The 17,799-nt window shown below is 67.3% G+C and overlaps 1 protein-coding gene across 8 annotated transcripts in view; it reads left to right on the top strand.

Moving 5' to 3' along the window:
- AGPAT3 (1-acylglycerol-3-phosphate O-acyltransferase 3) overlaps positions 1 to 14,520 on the top strand; it is a 61,749-nt gene extending 47,229 nt beyond the window's left edge. For all 8 annotated transcript variants that reach the window (XM_051831405.3, XM_051831408.3, XM_051831409.3 and 5 more), the window contains exons 2-9: positions 3,215 to 3,441; positions 5,692 to 5,861; positions 6,532 to 6,693; positions 7,672 to 7,825; positions 8,508 to 8,610; positions 10,903 to 10,978; positions 13,581 to 13,779; positions 14,274 to 14,520. In XM_051831405.3, the coding sequence (XP_051687365.1) occupies positions 3,264 to 3,441; positions 5,692 to 5,861; positions 6,532 to 6,693; positions 7,672 to 7,825; positions 8,508 to 8,610; positions 10,903 to 10,978; positions 13,581 to 13,779; positions 14,274 to 14,362 (1,131 nt within the window). In that variant the 5' untranslated portion in view covers positions 3,215 to 3,263 and the 3' untranslated portion in view covers positions 14,363 to 14,520. The remainder of the gene's footprint in view (positions 1 to 3,214; positions 3,442 to 5,691; positions 5,862 to 6,531; positions 6,694 to 7,671; positions 7,826 to 8,507; positions 8,611 to 10,902; positions 10,979 to 13,580; positions 13,780 to 14,273) is intronic.
- The last annotated feature ends 3,279 nt before the right edge of the window (positions 14,521 to 17,799 follow it).

The raw sequence follows: 17,799 nt of genomic DNA, 5'->3' as shown, positions 1-17,799 counted from the left end.
AGAAAGCAGAGCCGAAGCACCAAGCATGGCGTCTGCAGTGGGCACAGGGTAGGGGGTGACCCGGGGGGTTGGCATGCAGAGGAGGCCTGGGCTACTGGGGGAGCAGGGCCACCTGGCAGAGGACTTGGGAGGGGCCTGACTGCTGTGAGCGTGCTGGGTTCCCAGATCAGAGTGCACCCTGGGAGGCTGTGGATGGCGGAGGTCCTGGGGCCGCAGTCCCAGGAGAAGGTGGGGACTTGACGGGCTCCTCCTCGGTCCTCTCGTGGGCCGTGTCCTGTGTGGGCTGTGTGCTTATGTGTGTTGTATCCTGCATGGGCTGTGTCGTCTCATGTGCTGTGTCCTCATATGTGCCGTGTCCTCATTAGGGCCATGTCCTCGTGGCCTGTGTCCTGTGTGGGCCGTGTCCTCACATGTGCTGTGTCCTGCATGGGCCATGTCTGTGTTCTCACGTGTGCTGTGTCCTACATGGGCCATGTCCTTGTGTAGGTCCCGTCACGTGGGCCATGGGCTGTGTCCTGCGTGGGCCATGTCCTCACGTGGGTCCTGTCACGTGGGCCGTGTCCCCATGTGGGCCGTGGGCTGTGTCCCCACGTGGGTCCTGTCATGTGGGCCGTGGGCTGTGGGCTGTGTCCCCATGTGGGTCCTGTCACGTGGGCCCTGGGCTGTGTCCCCATGTGGGTCCTGTCACGTGGGCTGTGTCCCCATGTGGGTCCTGTCACATGGGCCGTGGGCTGTGTCCTGCGTGGGCCATACATGGGCATGTTCCCAGTGCTCCTCACTCCCTGTCTTTAACTTCCTGTTGCCGTGGTCCCATTCCAAGGGTGCTCACTCTCCTGTGACCAGGGGTGACCCAGGCAGGACAGGCGGCCCAGTGCCTGTGCTGGGCGCTGCTGGTGCCTGCCTGGCCTGAGCCCTCACCTGAGGCCTCACCTGGAGGCCTCGCTTCTGGGCCGGGGCGAAAGGCGAGCGTGGCCTCAGTGGGTAGGGTCGGCCCGCGGCGAGGGCGCCAGGGCGGCTTGGGTCCCCGCGGCTCCGCTCGTGAAGCTGTCCGGTGTGCAGCGTGTCGGGACACGTGTGACCTCGGGCGCAAGATGCAGGCGTCAGCTTGAAACTGGGGACGCATTGGGCTTTCGAACTTGCCTTAGGTGGCGCGTGAGCGGTGCCTGTGGAGGCTGCCGAGTCTGGCCCCTCCTGACGCTGTCCTGCCCGAGGCTGTGTGGCGGCGAGTTAGCATGTGGCCGGCAGCCTACTGCTCTCCAACCACGGGGCTCAGAGCGTGGGTGTGGCGCGGCGGCAGCAGAGCCCTGGCTGGGTGGGCACTGCGGGTGTCCAGGCAAATGGTCCATGGCACCGGGAAGTGGATCGGGGTGGCCGGGGCGCGGGTGGGACTGGCCGGGACAGGCGCGTCTCCTGCTGTGCCGGCCGTGCCCTGTGACCTCAGCGTGTGCAGCCGGGCTGCGTGTGAGCTGTGCCTCAGTGATGGTGGCTTCAGAGGCCTGTGCTCGCTCCCCCCCCCCCCGGTGGACCTGGCGCCTCTGGGGCACGGGGTCACAGTTGATGCGCTGTGCGTGAGCCTTAGGGGCCCTGATGCTTCTGGGCTGGCCTCATGCCCCGACCCTGGGCTCCGGGGGGCTGGGGCAGCCCTGCCCTCCTGGGTCTCCTGGTCAGAGCCGGCTGTGGCCGGGACAGCCGCCTGGTGCCCACACCTAGGCCTCAGGAAGGGGAGACTGAGACTGCCCGTGAAGGGGCCGCCGGCGCCCCGGCTCCCCGAGCTCACCTGGAGGCACAGAGCTGAGCTCTGCGTGCAGTGGCGACTCCGGCCTGGGGAGTCCAGAGACTGGCAGGACGTCGCTGGCCTCAGTGGCCCCCGGGGACAGGCAGCAGCAGCTCCGTAGGCCCGGGCAGGCTGGCGGCTGGGGGCGGCCAGCTTCTGCCGGACAGGTGGGGGCAGCGAGTGTCCACCCAGGGTCTTCCTTCAGCTCAGGAACCGTGGGCGCTGTCGTCCTGGTCATGGCCTGTTCCTGTCCCCCACCGAGGGGCTGGCGGGGAATCGTGCGGCCCGAGGTTAGGGTCCCTCCCTCAACCTGTGGCTTCTCACGGGACCCCAAGCCAGCTGCCCGGAGGTGGAGGGGAGTGAGGGGCTCCCGAGAGCAGCCCCTGCCGGCGGATAGTGATGAGCGCCCCAGCTCAGGGAGGCACAGCCAATAGGACGGACGTCACTCCTGTCCCCTCGCCTGCCTCGTGTGCCCCATGGGGTGTGTGTGTGTGCGTGCTGTGCAAGGGGGTGTGGCACATATGTGCTATGCGTGTTTGAGTGTATACATGTGGGATTGCAGCGGTATGCATGTTTGGGGTGTGGTTCACGGGTGTGTGCTTGGTATGCATGATGCATGTATGATGTGCGGTACATGTGTGTGCATGTGGTATGCATGTTTGGGGGTATCTATGTGGTGTGTGAGTGACATGCGTGTTTGGGTTTGTGGTGCATGTGTCATGCATGTTTGGGGTGTGTATGTGGTACATGTGTGAGTGCTGTGGTAAGCGTGTTTGGGTGTGTGTGGTGCATGTGGTATGCATGTTTGGGGTGTGTATGTGGTACATGTGTGAGTGCCGTGGTAAGCGTGTTTGGGTGTGTGTGGTGGGAGTGGGAGTGCTGTGGTATGTGTGTTTGGGTGTGTGTGGTGCATGTGTTATGCATGTTCGGGGTATGTACGTGGTACATGTGAGTGCCGTGGTAAGCGTGTTGGGGTGTGTGTGGTGGGAGTGGGAGCGCTGTGGTATGCGTGTTTGGGTGTGTGTGGTGCATGTGTTATGCATGTTCGGGGTATGTACGTGGTACATGTGAGTGCCGTGGTAAGCGTGTTGGGGTGTGTGTGGTGGGAGTGGGAGCGCTGTGGTAAGCGTGTTGGGGTGTGTGTGGTGCATGTGGTATACATGTTTGGGGTGTGTATGTGGTACATGTGTGAGTGCCGTGGTAAGCGTGTTGGGGCATGTATGTGGTAGCTGGGGGTGTGCTTGGTGTGTGTGGTATGTGTGTGGCAGGTGTGAGAAGCGCAGGTGGGTGCCGCGTGTCTGGCGCGTCACAGGTCTGGTTACGGCAGGTGGAGTGGCTGCCGCAGCGGAGGCACAGGGACCTCCCGTGGCACTCGGGCACCCCAGCCCCCGCCCGCCCGCCCGCTGACCGCTGTGCCTCTCCCTGCCCCTGTGCCTGCAGGACGGCTGTTCTCAGCGAGGGGCCCTGCACGCGCTCCTGAGTGGCGACCATGGGCCTGCTCGCCTACCTGAAGACCCAGTTCGTGGTGCACCTGCTCATCGGGTTCGTGTTCGTGGTGAGCGGGCTGGTCATCAACTTCACCCAGCTGTGCACGCTGGCCCTCTGGCCCGTCAACAAGCAGCTGTACCGCCGCCTGAACTGCCGCCTCGCCTACTCGCTTTGGAGCCGTGAGTGTCCCCCACCCCGTGCCGGGCGGCTCCCCTGGGCGGGGCTCCTGAGACAGGAGGGGCCCGAGCCGGTGGAGCCCGACTCTGGCGCTGGCAGAATTGGAGACATGGGCACCGTGGGCTTGGCAGGGCTCTGCAGCTGGGAGAATAAAGAACTCGACATCCAGCGCCCACAGCCCTGGTCCATGGCCGGCCCGGCCCGGCCTGGGCACCTGGCACGTGTCTGAATGAACGCGTGCGGGTGCGTGTGTCTGCACCTGCTGCACACATGCACCTGAGGCTCGATGGCCACGCCCACGGCAGCAGAGGCCACCAGGGCTTTGCAGCGTGCCTTCGGCTCGTGGCTCAGTGACCGGGGGCCGTCACCTCTGGAGGTGTGGGGAGGTTGCCTCATTTTGTTGTCTTCTACGTTAGCACGGGACTGGCAGCAACGCATGTGCTGTCTGTGGACACCCCCGTGGCTTGTCTGCGGCACAGCAGGGTCCTGGGCAGCCTTGATCTGCCCCGAGTCCGCACAACAAAGCGTATGGCGTGCCGCCATCTTGTGCCGTGGCTGTAGCGGGTGTGTGTGGCGTGGGACGGGGTGACGGGAGCCTGCGCCTGCCTCCCCCCATCCTGGAGCCCACTCACCTGGAGCGCTCAAGGTAAAGGTCGCTCCTTTCCTTGGGAAGAGAGCGTTAGAGACCCTGCGGCCAGAGCTGGGCCAGAGCGGGCGGCCGTGCCCCCAGGCCGCAGCCGGACAGCTGAGACCAGAGACCCCCAGAGCAGGCCCTGGCGCCCCAGGGATCCGGCACCAGCACATTCACACAGGGCCACCAAGGCGACCACACCCAAGAGGAGCCGAGGAGAGCTCTGCAGGAAACTTCTAGAAGTTTTCACTACAGTCCTACTGGACGTAGTTGATTAGCCCAGCGAGTGGGTGCACCGGGTGCAGACGTGGGGGAGGCAGGACAGAGAAGGCCCTGGAGGCTGAGCAGGTGGGGGCGGGAGCCACGGGAGCCACGCCGAGGCCCACGGCGGGGCACCTGCCAGAGTTTCAGGCGGTAGTGGCTGGGTGGGCACATCCTCAGCCAGGCTGCGCCAGCGAGGGGAGGCTGGGGGCCACCCGGAGGTGCCCACGGGAGCTGCTTTTTGGTGCTTGATTGTGGGGATTTAGAATTTCAGTAAGAAGAGGAGCTGTAGAAGTGGGGTCTGAGTTCCCTGGGGCCACAGACCTCCGTGGGTCACCTCCGATGGCCACCGCCCATCCCAAGCCCCGCTGTTGAGGCTGAGATGGGGGCCACTGCGCTGTGGTAGTTAGGCCCCACTTGGGATCCGGGCACCCCAAATCTGCCTCTGACTCGGCTCCCTGCTGACTCCCCCCGGGGGCAGCGGTGGTGGCCACAGTGCTGGGGTCCCTGCACCGTGCGGGAGACCCTGTGGCCTGGCTCAGCACTGGCCGCTGTGGCGTCTGGGGGTGACCCTGTGTCCCCTGCCTCTTAGAGGAGAGAAATCACTGAGTGAAGTCACAGACGCCCGCCGCGCTGGGGTGGATTCAGTTGCGTTTTTTTTAAACAGACCAGGCTGTCAGGAGCGAGGGTCTCAGAGTCGGGCGTCGTGGACTGGCGTCCATTGGGAAGGGGCGAGGCCCCACCTGCAGGCAGAGGGCGCAGGGGCCGGACGCCCAGGGACCAGGGCAAGGGGAGAAAGCAGAGGAGAGGAGGGGGCCAATGCCCACGCCCCACGTCGGAATGCAGAGGCCCACGGGAAGCCACAGTTATCCCCTCACCCTGAGCCAGGAAGTGGAGGCCGAGATGGGAGATCTGCCTGGGACGGGGGCGCCCTGCCCCACGGGAGCACCCAGGAGTGACGGGCTGGTGTCCAGCACCAGAGGAGAGGCCAGGAGCCGCGTCCTGGTTTGTGAGGCGCCAGCCAGTGGGGGGTGGCGCTGGCTGCCTGTCTCACGCGTGCTGGGCTGGCCAGGTGCACACAACTCCGCGGCCTCTGCAAGGGACTCGCTCCCGCTGGGGCCTGTGCTGGGCAGACCCAGAGCCGGGCCCCTTGGGAAGGCGGCCGGGCGAGGGCTTCGGAGCAGTGGACAGGGGCTCTCTGGCAGTGGCTCCTCCTGCTCATGGCCCAGGGGTGCGGGGGTCCCCAAGTGCTCATCACCTGTCTCTGGGCACCGGCGGCTTTGGGCCTTGCAGCAGGTGTGCTGGGGCGGGCTGTCGGGGACCCCGGGCTGTGCGCCTGCCCACACCTGCCTGTCTGCAGAGCTGGTCATGCTGCTGGAGTGGTGGTCGTGCACCGAGTGCACCCTCTTCACCGACGAGGACACCCTGGGCCACTTCGGGAAGGAGCACGTGGTCGTCATCCTCAACCACAACTTCGAAATCGACTTCCTCTGTGGGTGGACGATGTGCGAGCGGTTTGGCGTGTTGGGGGTGAGCCAGGGTGCCCTGGGTGCAGGGGTGAGGGATGGGGCCCCGGGGTGCAGGGGTGAGCCATGGGGGGCCAGGGATGCAGGGGGTGAGATGGGGTGCAGGGGTGAGGGGTGGGGGTAGGGATGAGCCATGGGGGTCTTGGGTGCAGGAGTGAGCCATGGGGGGCTGAGGTTCAGGGGGTGCAGAGGTGAGGGATGGGGGTTCAGGGGTGAGCCATGGGGGCCAGGGGTGCCGGGGGTGAGGGTTGGGATGCAGGGGCAGGGGATGGGGCAGAGGGCCGGGGTGGGGGAGCCCGGGGCTGGGGTCTCCAGGCCTCTGGCTGTCCCCTCCTGGGAGGGTCCCTAGTTGGTGGCTTTGTGCCGGGCGCTGAGTGTGGATCTGCGGGCCCCGTCCCAGGCTGGTTCTCAGGACAGCGGGGATCTGCTGCCCCCAGTGAGTCCTGCAGACAGGCTGGGGCCTTGCACCGCACAGCAGCTGGCCCTCGGCGGGAAGCCTGGGGGTCACAGCGGGGACCTCTGAGCCCGGCACCGTCCCCTCCTGGCCTGGGCCCTGCCTCGTTTCTGGCGGTGCTGACCTGAGCGTCACCTGGCTCAGAAGCCAGGGTCCCGTCCGCCGCACTCGCTCAGAGCCGCCAGCCCTGACCTCGCCCCCCGCCCCCCGCCCCCCGCAGAGCTCCAAAGTCCTGGCTAAGAAGGAGCTGCTGTACGTGCCCCTCATCGGCTGGACCTGGTACTTCCTGGAGGTGGTATTCTGCAAACGCAAGTGGGAGGAGGACCGCGACACGGTCGTGCGGGGGCTGAAGCGCCTATGCGACTACCCGGAGTACATGTGGGTGAGTGTGCCCCCAGGCCCCGCCCCGCCCACCACCCAGGCCCCGCCCCACGGGCCAAGGCCCTGCCCCGCAGGCCCCGCCCCGCCCACCACCCAGGCCCTGCCCCACGGGGCAAGGCCCTGCCCCGCAGGCCCCGCCCCGTAGGCCCCGCCCCACGGGGCAAGGCCCTGCCCTGCAGGCCCCGCCCCTCAGGCCCCGCCCCGCCCACCACCCAGGCCCCGCCCCACGGGCCAAGGCCCTGCCCTGCAGGCCCCGCCCCAGCATGTCCCCATGGCCCCCAGGCCACACCCCAGGCCCCCACCCTGGGCTGAGGCACACCCCACCGGCCTCTATGGGTCACAGGCCACGCCCCAACACGCCCACCGGTTCAGGCCACGCCCCTTCCCCTCCGTCCCCTCTGCCCCCTCCGCCCCCTCTCCCTTCTCCCTTGTGGTCTGTTGGGTGAAAACTGGCTGCATCCGTGCATCCCTGACAACACCTGTGTGATCAGACACCCTCTTGCCTCCCTTCCTTCTGGAACATTCTAGCTGCAAAGCTGCTCTGTGTGGCTGACAAGCAGATTGCTGCCCTAAAATAAAGTGGGTCCCCCCATGCCCATGTCTCCCCAGCCTGGCAGCCCCCGCCCGGGTCACCCCGTGTCCCCCATGCCCGTGTCCCCAGCCTGGCAGCCCTCACCCCGCCCTGCCGGGTGCCCAGGTCACCCCATGTCCCCAGCCTGGCAGCCCTTTCCCCTCCCCACCAGGTGCCCTGGTCACCCGTGTCCCCCATGCCCGTGTCCCCAGCCTGGCAGCCCTCCCCCCACCCTGCCAGGCGCCTGGGTCACCCCGTGTCCCCGCAGCCTGGCAGCCCTCCCCCCGCCCCGCCGGGTGCCTGGGTCACCCCGTGTCCCCCATATCCTGTCCCCCCCAGCCTGGCAGCCCTCCCCCCGCCCCGCCGGGCACCCTGGTCACCCTGGGTCCCCCATGTCCTGTCCCCCAGTTCCTGCTGTACTGCGAAGGCACGCGCTTCACGGAGACCAAGCACCGGGTCAGCATGGAGGTGGCCGCCTCCAAGGGGCTGCCCCCGCTCAAGTACCACCTGCTCCCACGCACCAAGGGCTTCACCACGGCCGTGCAGTGTCTGCAGGGGACAGGTGCGAGTGGGCGGGGGGCGCAGGGCGCGGGGCATGGGCGGGTGGGGGTGCCGAGGCGCAAGGCGGGGGCACGCAGTTAGCCCACTGAGGGTGAAGCGCCTGGCAGGAAACCACGTCATGCCACGGTCACTCGGGGCGGGCGGGCCCCAGGCGTGCGCCAGGGCGCGAAGGCCGGCGAGCCGTGGTCACTCGGGGCAGTCGGGCCCCAGGCGTGCGCCCAGGGCAGGAAGGCTGTGAGCCGCGGTCACTCGGGGTGGTCGGGCTCCAGGCGTGCGCCCAGGGCGGGAAGGCTGTGAGCCGCGGTCACTCAGGGTGGGCGGGCTCCAGGCGTGTGCCCAGGGCAGGAAGGCCGGCGAGCTGCGGTCACTCGGGGTGGTCGGGCCCCAGGCATGCGCCCAGGGCGGGAAGGCTGTGAGCCGCGGTCACTCGGGGTGGTCGGGCCCCAGGCATGCGCCCAGGGCGGGAAGGCTGTGAGCCGCGGTCACTCGGGGTGGTCGGGCCCCAGGCGTGCGCCCAGGGCGGGAAGGCCGGCGAGCCGCGGTCACTCGGGGCGGGCGGGCCCCAGGCGTGCGCCCAGGGCGGGAAGGCTGCGAGCCGCGGTCACTCGGGGCGGGCGGGCCCCAGGCGTGCGCCCAGGGCGGGAAGGCCGGCGAGACGCACCCCTACCCTCCCTGCCCCGCAGTCGCCGCCATCTATGACGTCACGCTGAACTTCCGCGGAAACAAGAACCCGTCGCTGCTCGGGATCCTCTACGGGAAGAAGTACGAGGCGGACATGTGCGTGAGGTGCGTGCCCTCCGGTGCCACCAGGGCCCCAGCCGCCTGGCCCTGCTGACCTCTGCCTTCACCCTGGGGGGTAGCCACCCACATCTCTCCAGGGCAGGCAGCAGGCAGCCGGTTCCAGTGCGTGGCATTGTGTCTTTGGAGTGGGCTGGACCCCTGCGGCGTGGGGTCTCTGTCCACCCCAGTGGAGGGCGGTGGGCCGAGGTCCTCTCCCAGTGTCTCTAAAACCCCAGCCGGGGCTGCAGCGCGGCTGGGGGGGGAGGTGGTCCCCGGGCCCACGGGTGCCGTGGCCAGGCCAGCACATGGCAGGTGGGGTGTGCAGAGGGTGGCCTAGTCCGGGTAGACAGGTGGGGTGGGTTCTCGACTGCGTGAGAATCCAGATGGGAGATGGATCCGTGGTCAGCAGGGTAGCACGTGTGATGGGGGGTGTCCATCAGAGCGAATGGACAGCTCTCCTGACAGAATCAGAGGCCTTGATCACCTTCAGACAGGAGCGTGTAAGGGCATGGGGTCCAGTTCTTCCTCCAGAAACGAATATTTTGTAACACAAGTGCACCAGGGAGCCTATGTGTGGCATGTGATGTATGTGTGCATAAGTGCACACGTGTGTCAGGTCTGTGCACCTGCAGGGCGCCCCTCACTACAGGAGACGGCCTCGGAGGAGGCTGTGCACACACCGCTCCTGGGTGTAGCCTCAAGGAGGCTGTGCACACACCGCTCCTGGGTGTGATCTTGGAGGAGGCTGTGCACACACCGCTCCTGGGTGTGGCCTCGGAGGAGGCTGTGCACACACCGCTCCTGGGTGTAGCCTCGGAGGAGACTGTGCACACACCGCTCCCGGGTGTGATCTTGGAGGAGGCTGTGCACACACGGCTCCTGGGTGTGATCTTGGAGGAGGCTGTGCACACACCACTCCCGGGTGTGATCTTGGAGGAGGCTGTGCACACTCTGGGACCTCTGGGGCCTCATTTTCACCCCAATGTGTGAGACGCGACGGCCATGAGGGTGGCAGCCAGGCCCCTGATGGTGGCCCCCGGTCCGTATTTGTTACCCGAGGTCAGCCATTGTCCACAGTCATGGGTCTTACACCGTGCGCCGTGCTGAGCGGTGAGTGCAGCCTCACGCTGCCGCACCCCTGTGTCCGGTGCAGCCACGCTGTGCTGGTCAGCCTGCAGCTGCCCCCTCCCAGAGCCGCTGTCTGTCACAGGTGACCCAGTGATGGCCCGGAGGCAGACAGCATGAGGGTTGGGAGGAGCTGGGAAGGGGCAGGGTGCTCCTAGACCCTGCCAGTGTCACTGCTGTGTGTGCTCTGCGCCCCCTCCTGGGCATCCTGGGGTACTGCGGTTGCCCGTGGCCAGCAAGTTCTCCCCTCTGATGGCTTTAGCTCTGGTGCCCCTCCGCACCCCCGCCCTGCACGTGGGGGTGGGCGTGGGGGCGGTGCCTGCCTGTCCCAGAGATGTCCCTCTAGAAGACTAGCTGACTGCGTTTTCCTGTAACCCGTGAGCTGTTGGCAAGGTTCTGCTGTGACTTCCGTGAGTGGCAGAGCTCAGCTCCACAGCGGGAGCTGCCACGGCACCGGCCAACCTTGGCAGGCTGCGGTCGCCAGGCCTCCTCTGCCCCACCAGGGTGCTGGCGAGGCAGGGGGTGAACCTGTATCCTGGCCATGCCTCCTGTCTGAGGCCCGGGGGCTGGATTTGTGAGATGCGTAGTGGTCTTAGCCTGGTGATGGACGCCTGCAGTGCTGGTCATTCCTGGAGTGGACGTGGTCACTGCGGGAGGTGCTGTGTGACTGCCCTTGGCAGTGGCGCCGGAGGCCCGTGGGCTCATGGGGTGGCGGGCGGGCATCACTGTGTGGAACGTGTGGCCGTCTCCTCTCGGGGTGCCTCTCGGCCCCTCGGTCTCGGAGCCCCCCCGGAGCACCGGGGCTGGTTCTGTGGGCTCGGAGCAGATGCCAGCAGCCCCAGTGCCCCTCCCCGGCGTGTGCCGGCGCCGGGAGCTCACCCCCGCCGCGCTCACCCCCACCTCGCTCACCCCCACCTCGCTCACCCCCACCTCGCTCACCCCCGCCTCGCTCACCCCCACCTCGCTCACCCCCACCTCGCTCACCCCCGCCGCGCTCACCCCCACCTCGCTCACCCCCGCCTCGCTCACCCCCGCCTCGCTCACCCCCACCTCGCTCACCCCCACCTCGCTCACCCCCGCCTCGCTCACCCCCGCCTCGCTCACCCCCGCCTCGCTCACCCCCGCCTCGCTCACCCCCGCCTCGCTCACCACCGCCGCTCTTCTCCCGAACAGGAGATTTCCTCTAGAAGAGATCCCGCTGGATGAGAAGGAAGCGGCCCAGTGGCTCCACAAACTGTACCAGGAGAAGGTGAGGGCGGGGCGGGGCAGGGGCGGGGCCTCCCCTGGGGCGGGGCGGGGGCTCCATAAACTGTACCAGGAGAAGGTGAGGGCGGGGCGGGGCAGGGGCGGGGCCTCCCCTGGGGCGGGGCAGGGGCTCCATAAACTGTACCAGGAGAAGGTGAGGGTGGGGTGGGGCAAGGGCGGGGCCTCCCCTCCGCACCTGCAGCCCCCAGGCTCCCTGTCCTTCCCGTTTTTTCCCACCCCTGACCTCAGCGCAGGAGGAGTAAACACAGTGAGGCAAGCGTGAGGGCCAGGGTGCTCATGTGACCTCAGCTGGTGACGTCACACCACGCCTGCCGTGTGACCTCGGCTGGTGACGTCACACCACGCCTGTCCTGTGACCTCGGCTGGTGACGTCACACCACACCTGCCGTGTGACCTCGGCTGGTGACGTCATACCACACCTGCCGTGTGACCTCAGCTGGTGACGTCACACCACGTGTGACCTCAGCTGGTGACGTCACACCACGCCTGCCGTGTGACCTCAGCTGGTGACATCACACCACGCCTGCCGTGTGACCTCGGCTGGTGACGTCACACCACACCTGCCGTGTGACCTCAGCTGGTGACATCACACCACGCCTGCCATGTGACCTCGGCTGGTGACGTCACACCACGCCTGCCGTGTGACCTCAGCTGGTGACGTCACACCACGCCTGCCGTGTAACCTTGGCTGGTGACGTCACACCACGCCTGTCCTGTGACCCCTGCCGAGGATGTCACCCCACACCTGTCTAGGTCTGTGAGAGCAGGCTGTAGCTGCCAGCCGACGTCTCGTGGGCAGCACAGGAAGGCCAGGAGCCCCTTCCTGCCCCAGCCTGCCTGGCGCAGCACTGGTGCTTCCACAGCCCCTCAGGGCGCCTCGTGGGACCTGGGTAGCCAGGGGCCCCCCAGGGCAGAGCCTGCACCTTCTCAGTGCATTGCAGGGCTCCGGGAACAGCAGGGAGTTCTCGCTGAACCCCAGGCTGGCACTGCCGGCCCCGCTGACGCCCGAGTCTCGGAGCCCTCCGGGGAACAGAGCAGGAGGCTCTCGCCTCATTCCAGGCAGGAGGTCAGGCGTGGCCCCACTGTGGAACAGCGGGCTGTGCGCATGTGGCCTGGGAAGGACTGCAGGGCGGTGACCGATGGCACCTGCCCCCCTGGGCTCAGGGCGGTCTGCCCGGTGATCCATAGTTGTGTGGTCCACTCCATGGTCACGTGGTCCACCTGGTGACATGTGGGGATGTGGTCTGCCCCGCATGACCCATGGTCACATTGTCCACACAGTGATCTGTGGTCACATGATCTGCCCGGTGTGATCCGTGGTCATGTGGTCTGCCCGGTGTGACCCGTGGGCACGTGGTCCGCCCGGTGACCCGTGGGCACAGTCTGCCCGCAGCTGGGCTGGGTTTGAGTTGACGTGAGCACAGAGCGAGCGCGTCAGCCTGGCCGTAGATGAGCCGCTCCAGGGCTCCCGGGAGGAGCAGAGCAGCGCTGGGGGCCTGTGAAGCTGCGCTCTCGGCCACGGCACCGTCCTGGCGCTGAGGGTCAGGGCGGCACACACAGGCGGGGACTCGGACCCTCCCAGCGCAGCCTGAGCACCCTGACGGGGCCGTGGAAAGGCGAGGAAGGCGAGGGAGAGTTGAGGGAGCCCAGCCCGAGGGCGGAGTCCTGGTTCAGCAGTGGGCGGGTGCAGCTGCAGGGAGGTCGTCCACAGGCAGCCCCGGGGGGAAGCACTGGAAGCTTCTAGGAGGGAGGTGACACAGCCCTCAGGTGTGGAGGCACGTGTCCCGGGGGCGGACAAGCTGCCAAGGACGAGGGGAGGGCCTGGGGTGACGAACCAGGTGCCCCTCACGCAGGCACCCGCACACCTGCCGTGCACAGGGTCCGCCCACACGTCCTGCTCACAGCGTCACGGCACATAGGGACGCCCAGAGAACACGGACGAGCCAGCAGCCTAGACAGCGGCAGAGGGTGACAAATCCGAGCCGCAGAAGAGCAAGCCCACTGCCCTGAAGGCACCCTTTAAAAGTGCCGATAAGACGGCGACCTCGCGTAAAACTGGCGTGCACTTAGACAGGGATAGAGTAGGCCCAGCGGCGAGCGGCCAGTGAGCTGTTGCCCGGACGCCGTGAGCCGAGTCCCCATGGCACCGGCCCAGCTGGGGCTCCAGGGCTGCAGGGAGCGGGGCCGGGGGCTCCCGAGTGCGGCCTGGCCGGGGCTAGGGCGCGCGGGAGGAGCACACAGGCCTCTGTCCAGCTCTGGGGGCCTGCTCTCCAGATGTGTCTATCCTGCCATCTCTCCTGTCCTTGCTTTGTCACTGACACGAAGGCTCCACGTGCACGCAGCCTGGCCCTGGGCGGGCTGCCCGGGAGGCAGGTGTCCAGGAGGCAGGTGTCCGGGAGGCAGGCGCCCCCAGTTTCACAGCGGCAGAAGAGAAAAGCAGCCGAGGGAAAGCCGCGGCTTCTCTCCCCGGCTGTGGGTCTTTCCAGGCCCGGTACCGGGCGCGCCCGCACACTTGGGCCGGTCTGGTGCCGTAGCCTCTTCCGGCTCCTTGTCCCCAGCGCTCACCCCCCGCCCCATTCCCCCAGGACGCGCTGCAGGAGGCCTACAGGCTGCAGGGCACCTTCCCGGGGCAGCAGTTCAGACCCGCCCGGCGGCCCTGGACGCTGCTCAACTTCCTGTGCTGGGCCACCGTCCTCCTGTCGCCCCTCTTCAGCTTCGTCCTGGGCGTCTTCGCCAGCGGCTCCCCCCTCCTGATCCTCACCTTCCTGGGGTTTGTGGGAGCAGGTAACGAGCCGCCCTGCACACTGCTCACGGGGCCCCGCACCGGCCCTGGGCGGCACGGCCCGGGCGCCGTCCAGGGGTCCTGGGGTGGCACAGCCGCCGTGGGCAGGGAGGGTGGCTCTGGAGATGCAGCCAGGACCCCATGCTGGCCCCCTGACCTGTGTGCCCAGTCCTGAGCCGGGAGCCGTGCACCTGCGAGGCTCCTGGGACAGCTGGGGAGGGGTGGCCGCTGTGGGTGTTCCCTGTAAGTGGGCGGGGCCTGTGGGGGCTGGGGGAGGGGCCGTCTATGTGTGTTGTCCCCAGGCGGCTGCGGTGGTCATCACAGGACGAGGCCTCCTGCTGGGGCTTTCTGAGGCCACCGAGCCTGGTCATCTGGGCCCTCCCTGCCCACGTGGGCCCAGGCGCTGGGTGCGGGCGGTCGGCCCAGCCGGTCTGAGACCGCAGCCCCGTGGCCCAGCCCCCGTCTGACCTCCCCTCTTCTCTTCCCGTTCCCAAAGCGTCCTTTGGAGTCCGCAGACTGATAGGAGTGACGGAAATAGAAAAAGGCTCCAACTACGGCAACCAAGAATTTAAGAAAAAGGAATAATTAATGGATGTGATCGAACACGCGTTCCTCGACGGTGGTATCCAATTAACTCAATTAAAACAGCAGCAGAGCGAGGGGAGAGAGACACTTAGAAACTATTTTTCTTATTAACTGGTGACTAATATTAACAAATAAAACTTGAGCCAAGAGAAAAGAAACTCAGACGGCCTGCCAGACACACGGTCAGCGGCTGGGGCCGGGGCCCCGGCCACCGCCCCCCCAACCACCACCCCCCGCCCCCGGCGCCGCTTCCTCCTCTTAAACTCGATCGGGTCCCTGGGCACCTGGTTCAGGGGCTTCCCCCAGCCCCGGCCCTGTCTCTGCTGTCCTCCTGGGGGTGAGCGGGCTGGGGCCTGCCCTACCAAATGTAAGTGAGCCGTGGGCCTGGTGGGTCCTGGGGCCACCTCCGCCCGCCCGGGAGTGTGCAGTGCTCCTGGGTGTCAGGCAGAGACCCCCGGGGCCACCTGCACGGTTCCGCCGTGTGCAGGAGCTGGGTGCTGTGCCCTGAGAAGTGTCCCCCCAGGCCCCTTTCTCTCCAGGTAGTGGGGGCCGCTGCTGGCCACTCGCTGTCCCTGAGAGCTGCTGTGCCCATGGCTCCTCGCGCTGCGGCGGGACGGCGCCGGCCAGGGGCCCCAGCAGAGAGCAGCGCCCAGCCCCAGCCGCCCCCGGTGCCCTGCCCTTGCTGTGGAGTCACAGGTCTTCGAGAAGGGACACATGGTGTCCCCTCTCTGTATCGTGACCAGCGCCTGAGTAACAGCTGGTTGCTTGTGTTCTAGAGGAAAACGGGGGACAGAGGTGCGGAGAAAATAAGAATTTTAATCAGAAAGCTGTGTCTGGGGAGAGTCCGTGGAGACAGCACATTGGCCGGGGGGCAGGAGGGAGGGCCCGGCTGGCTCCCCGCTGCTTGCCCCTGCACGGTGCAGGCCTGCAGGCCGAGTGGACGGCCAAGCCGGGCGCCAGGATGCAGAAGCGTGGCCCTCCCACCCGGGGAGCCAGGCACGGAGGCTTCATCCCAGAACCCCCTGCTGCTCGGCCTCATCAGAGCATCAGGCCCGGGTCCTCTGCTCATGGCTAACCCTAAAAGTCTTACGGAAGCTGAAGGGCACAGCCCAGCACCCACATGGCCTGGGATCAGGAGCTCCTACCTCCCAGAGAGAACCCCCCACCCCGGCAATCGGCCCCTGCCACGTGAGCCCCGCACCGAACCAGGGACCGCGGCCCAGCCAGGGCGCCCCCAGTTCTGCGGCTCCTGACTGCGGCTCAGCCCCCGCGCCTGCGCACCACGCACTCGAGCAATAAAAATGCACCACGAATGTTCCGGGCTTCTTGCTTTTCCCGAGGGGCCGGCTTCACTCTGCCCTAGCAGGAGCGGGGCAGGGGAGCCCCTTGGATTCCTAAAGCCGCAGTGATGGGCTCCCAGGCAGGGCAGCGCCCTTGTCCCCCCCACCCCCCATCGTCGCCCTGTTGTATCCAGATCCAGACCGAGGTGGCCCAGGGAGTCTGTGCTGGTCATGGTGGGGGCTGGGGTGGGACAGCTCAGGCCTACGCTTGCTGGCCCCGTTGTCCCTGGGTCCTGGGGCGTGGTCCTGGCTGCTGGGCTGGCCCCCCCAGACGCTCCCAAGGGAACCTGGCGTGCTGGGTCCCGGGCCAGGGGCCAGGCCTCCCAGGGGCCACTGGGTGGCGGGTGTCTCAGCTCAGGCCCAGGCACCAGGTGGGGGTGGGGTCTGCGCCCACCTGCCTGGGGCCTCTGTCCTCTGCCTCCATGTCTTCGCGGTGCAAGCCCTGGCCCTGCCCAGGGAGGATGCTCGGCCTCTGGGCACCCCTGCCCTGCCCCCCCAGGCAGCTGACGGGCTGGAGCTGGGGCGGGGATCACAGCTCTCTGGGCCCTCGGTGGAGTCCCAGGGCCTTCCAAGGTGTGTATGGCATCGCACAGTGCCTTTACGGGGCTGCCCACGGTCGGCACCGCAAGCAGTGAGCAGCCCCTGGAAGAGCCTAGCTGGGGAGGGGAGGGCACCCCCACCTTCCTCTCCGAGCTGAGGCCTTAAGGAGGGACGGCGCCCGAGGCTCTCCGAGGTCCCTGTTCCACCGCGAGAGTCCGGCCGAGCTGAGGTCTGTGTAGACCGCCCGCAGCCCCCGATGAGCAGGGGCTGTTTCTGGTGTGGAAAACACCGCCGGTGTTGCCTCTCCCTGCCGGTCCCCACCTCGGCCCCGTGCCACCCACCCCAGGGGTCCTCGCTGGCCCTGCGGGACCTGGAGAGCGAGCCGGGGGCTGGGCGGAGCCGCCGCGCCCGCCGTGGCCGCTGGTCTGTGTCACGCGTGAAGGCTGAGCCTTCCTGCACGTTGCTCAGCCGTGGGCTGTGCGCCCCCTGCAGTCTCGCCCGGGAACTCGCGCATCTGCACGCTGGCTGGCTGCATGCGTTCCCGGCATGTGACGCTGGTGACACCGACCCTCCTGCCGTGGATCCAGGCTCAGGGGGGAAACAGGGAGCAGGGCCCGCCCGGCTGCCTGCCTGCCCGCCCTCCGGAAGCCGCTGTCCCTCGTAAGCCGGCCCCCAGACCAGAGAGGCAAGACGCTTGGAGCACCTCCGGCCGGCAGGCGTGGGCACTGCTGCGGGGACGCCGGTTTTGTCCGCTGGGTACCTCTGCCGTGAGCCGTCGGTGCCGTGGACACCCGGGCTCTGTGCTGCTGGCGTCGGGGCCAGGTTGCACGCAGACACTGCTTTGGGACGAGAGGTCTCCCACTGACCTGGCGCGAGCGGGGCACACACCGAGCTCTGGCGTGGCGAGCCTCTGCCGTGCGGTAATTCAGGGAAGATGGCGGCGTCCCAGGCTGCTGGGGGATTCGTGAGGGGACAAGCACTTCTAAGAGCGCCCAGGGAGTGGCCCGGGCGGTGGCGTCATCCAGCCGCAGCCACGGCCATCTCGGAGACGATCAGTGGCTTTGAAGTGTTGAACTTGGTGATGACAAAGCCCGCCTGGAGTTCTCAGCCCTCGCTCGCGTCTCCCTTTCTTGGGCTTTTATTTTTTGAGAGCATTTGGACAGAAGTCGAGTTCTGACGAGACAAATGCGCTGAGTTGTGTTCAGTTAAACTGGAGCTACTTGATACGACGGAGACCTGCGTCCGGCTCGCTCCTGTTCCTGTCTCCGACCTGTACCTTGTGACAATCAGACGTTTCTTGCCATGTGCCGGGGATCTGCCGGCTCCTCCGGCACAGCTCGCCCGCGAGTGCCGCGTGTGCAGAGACCTCCCTGACGGGCAGGTGCCTGGGCGCTCGGGTCCTGTCCCTGAGACTCGGGATCTGCCACCCCCGACTGTCGCCTGTTCCCGAGGGCGCGGCGCACACAGGGCGCGGCCGTGCCGTGTGGATGCTTCCTTTTGTACCCGTTATTTTTACGAGTTTTGCTACTCACAGCTTTGTGTCTTCGGGCTCAGAGG

This window comes from Oryctolagus cuniculus, chromosome 4 (assembly GCF_051225735.1).
Source record: "Oryctolagus cuniculus isolate XC-2025 breed Fujian yellow rabbit chromosome 4, ASM5122573v1, whole genome shotgun sequence".
NCBI lineage: Eukaryota > Metazoa > Chordata > Mammalia > Lagomorpha > Leporidae > Oryctolagus > Oryctolagus cuniculus.
The sequence above is the reverse complement of the archived record's forward strand: the minus strand, read 5'-3'. Positions and strand labels throughout refer to the sequence as shown.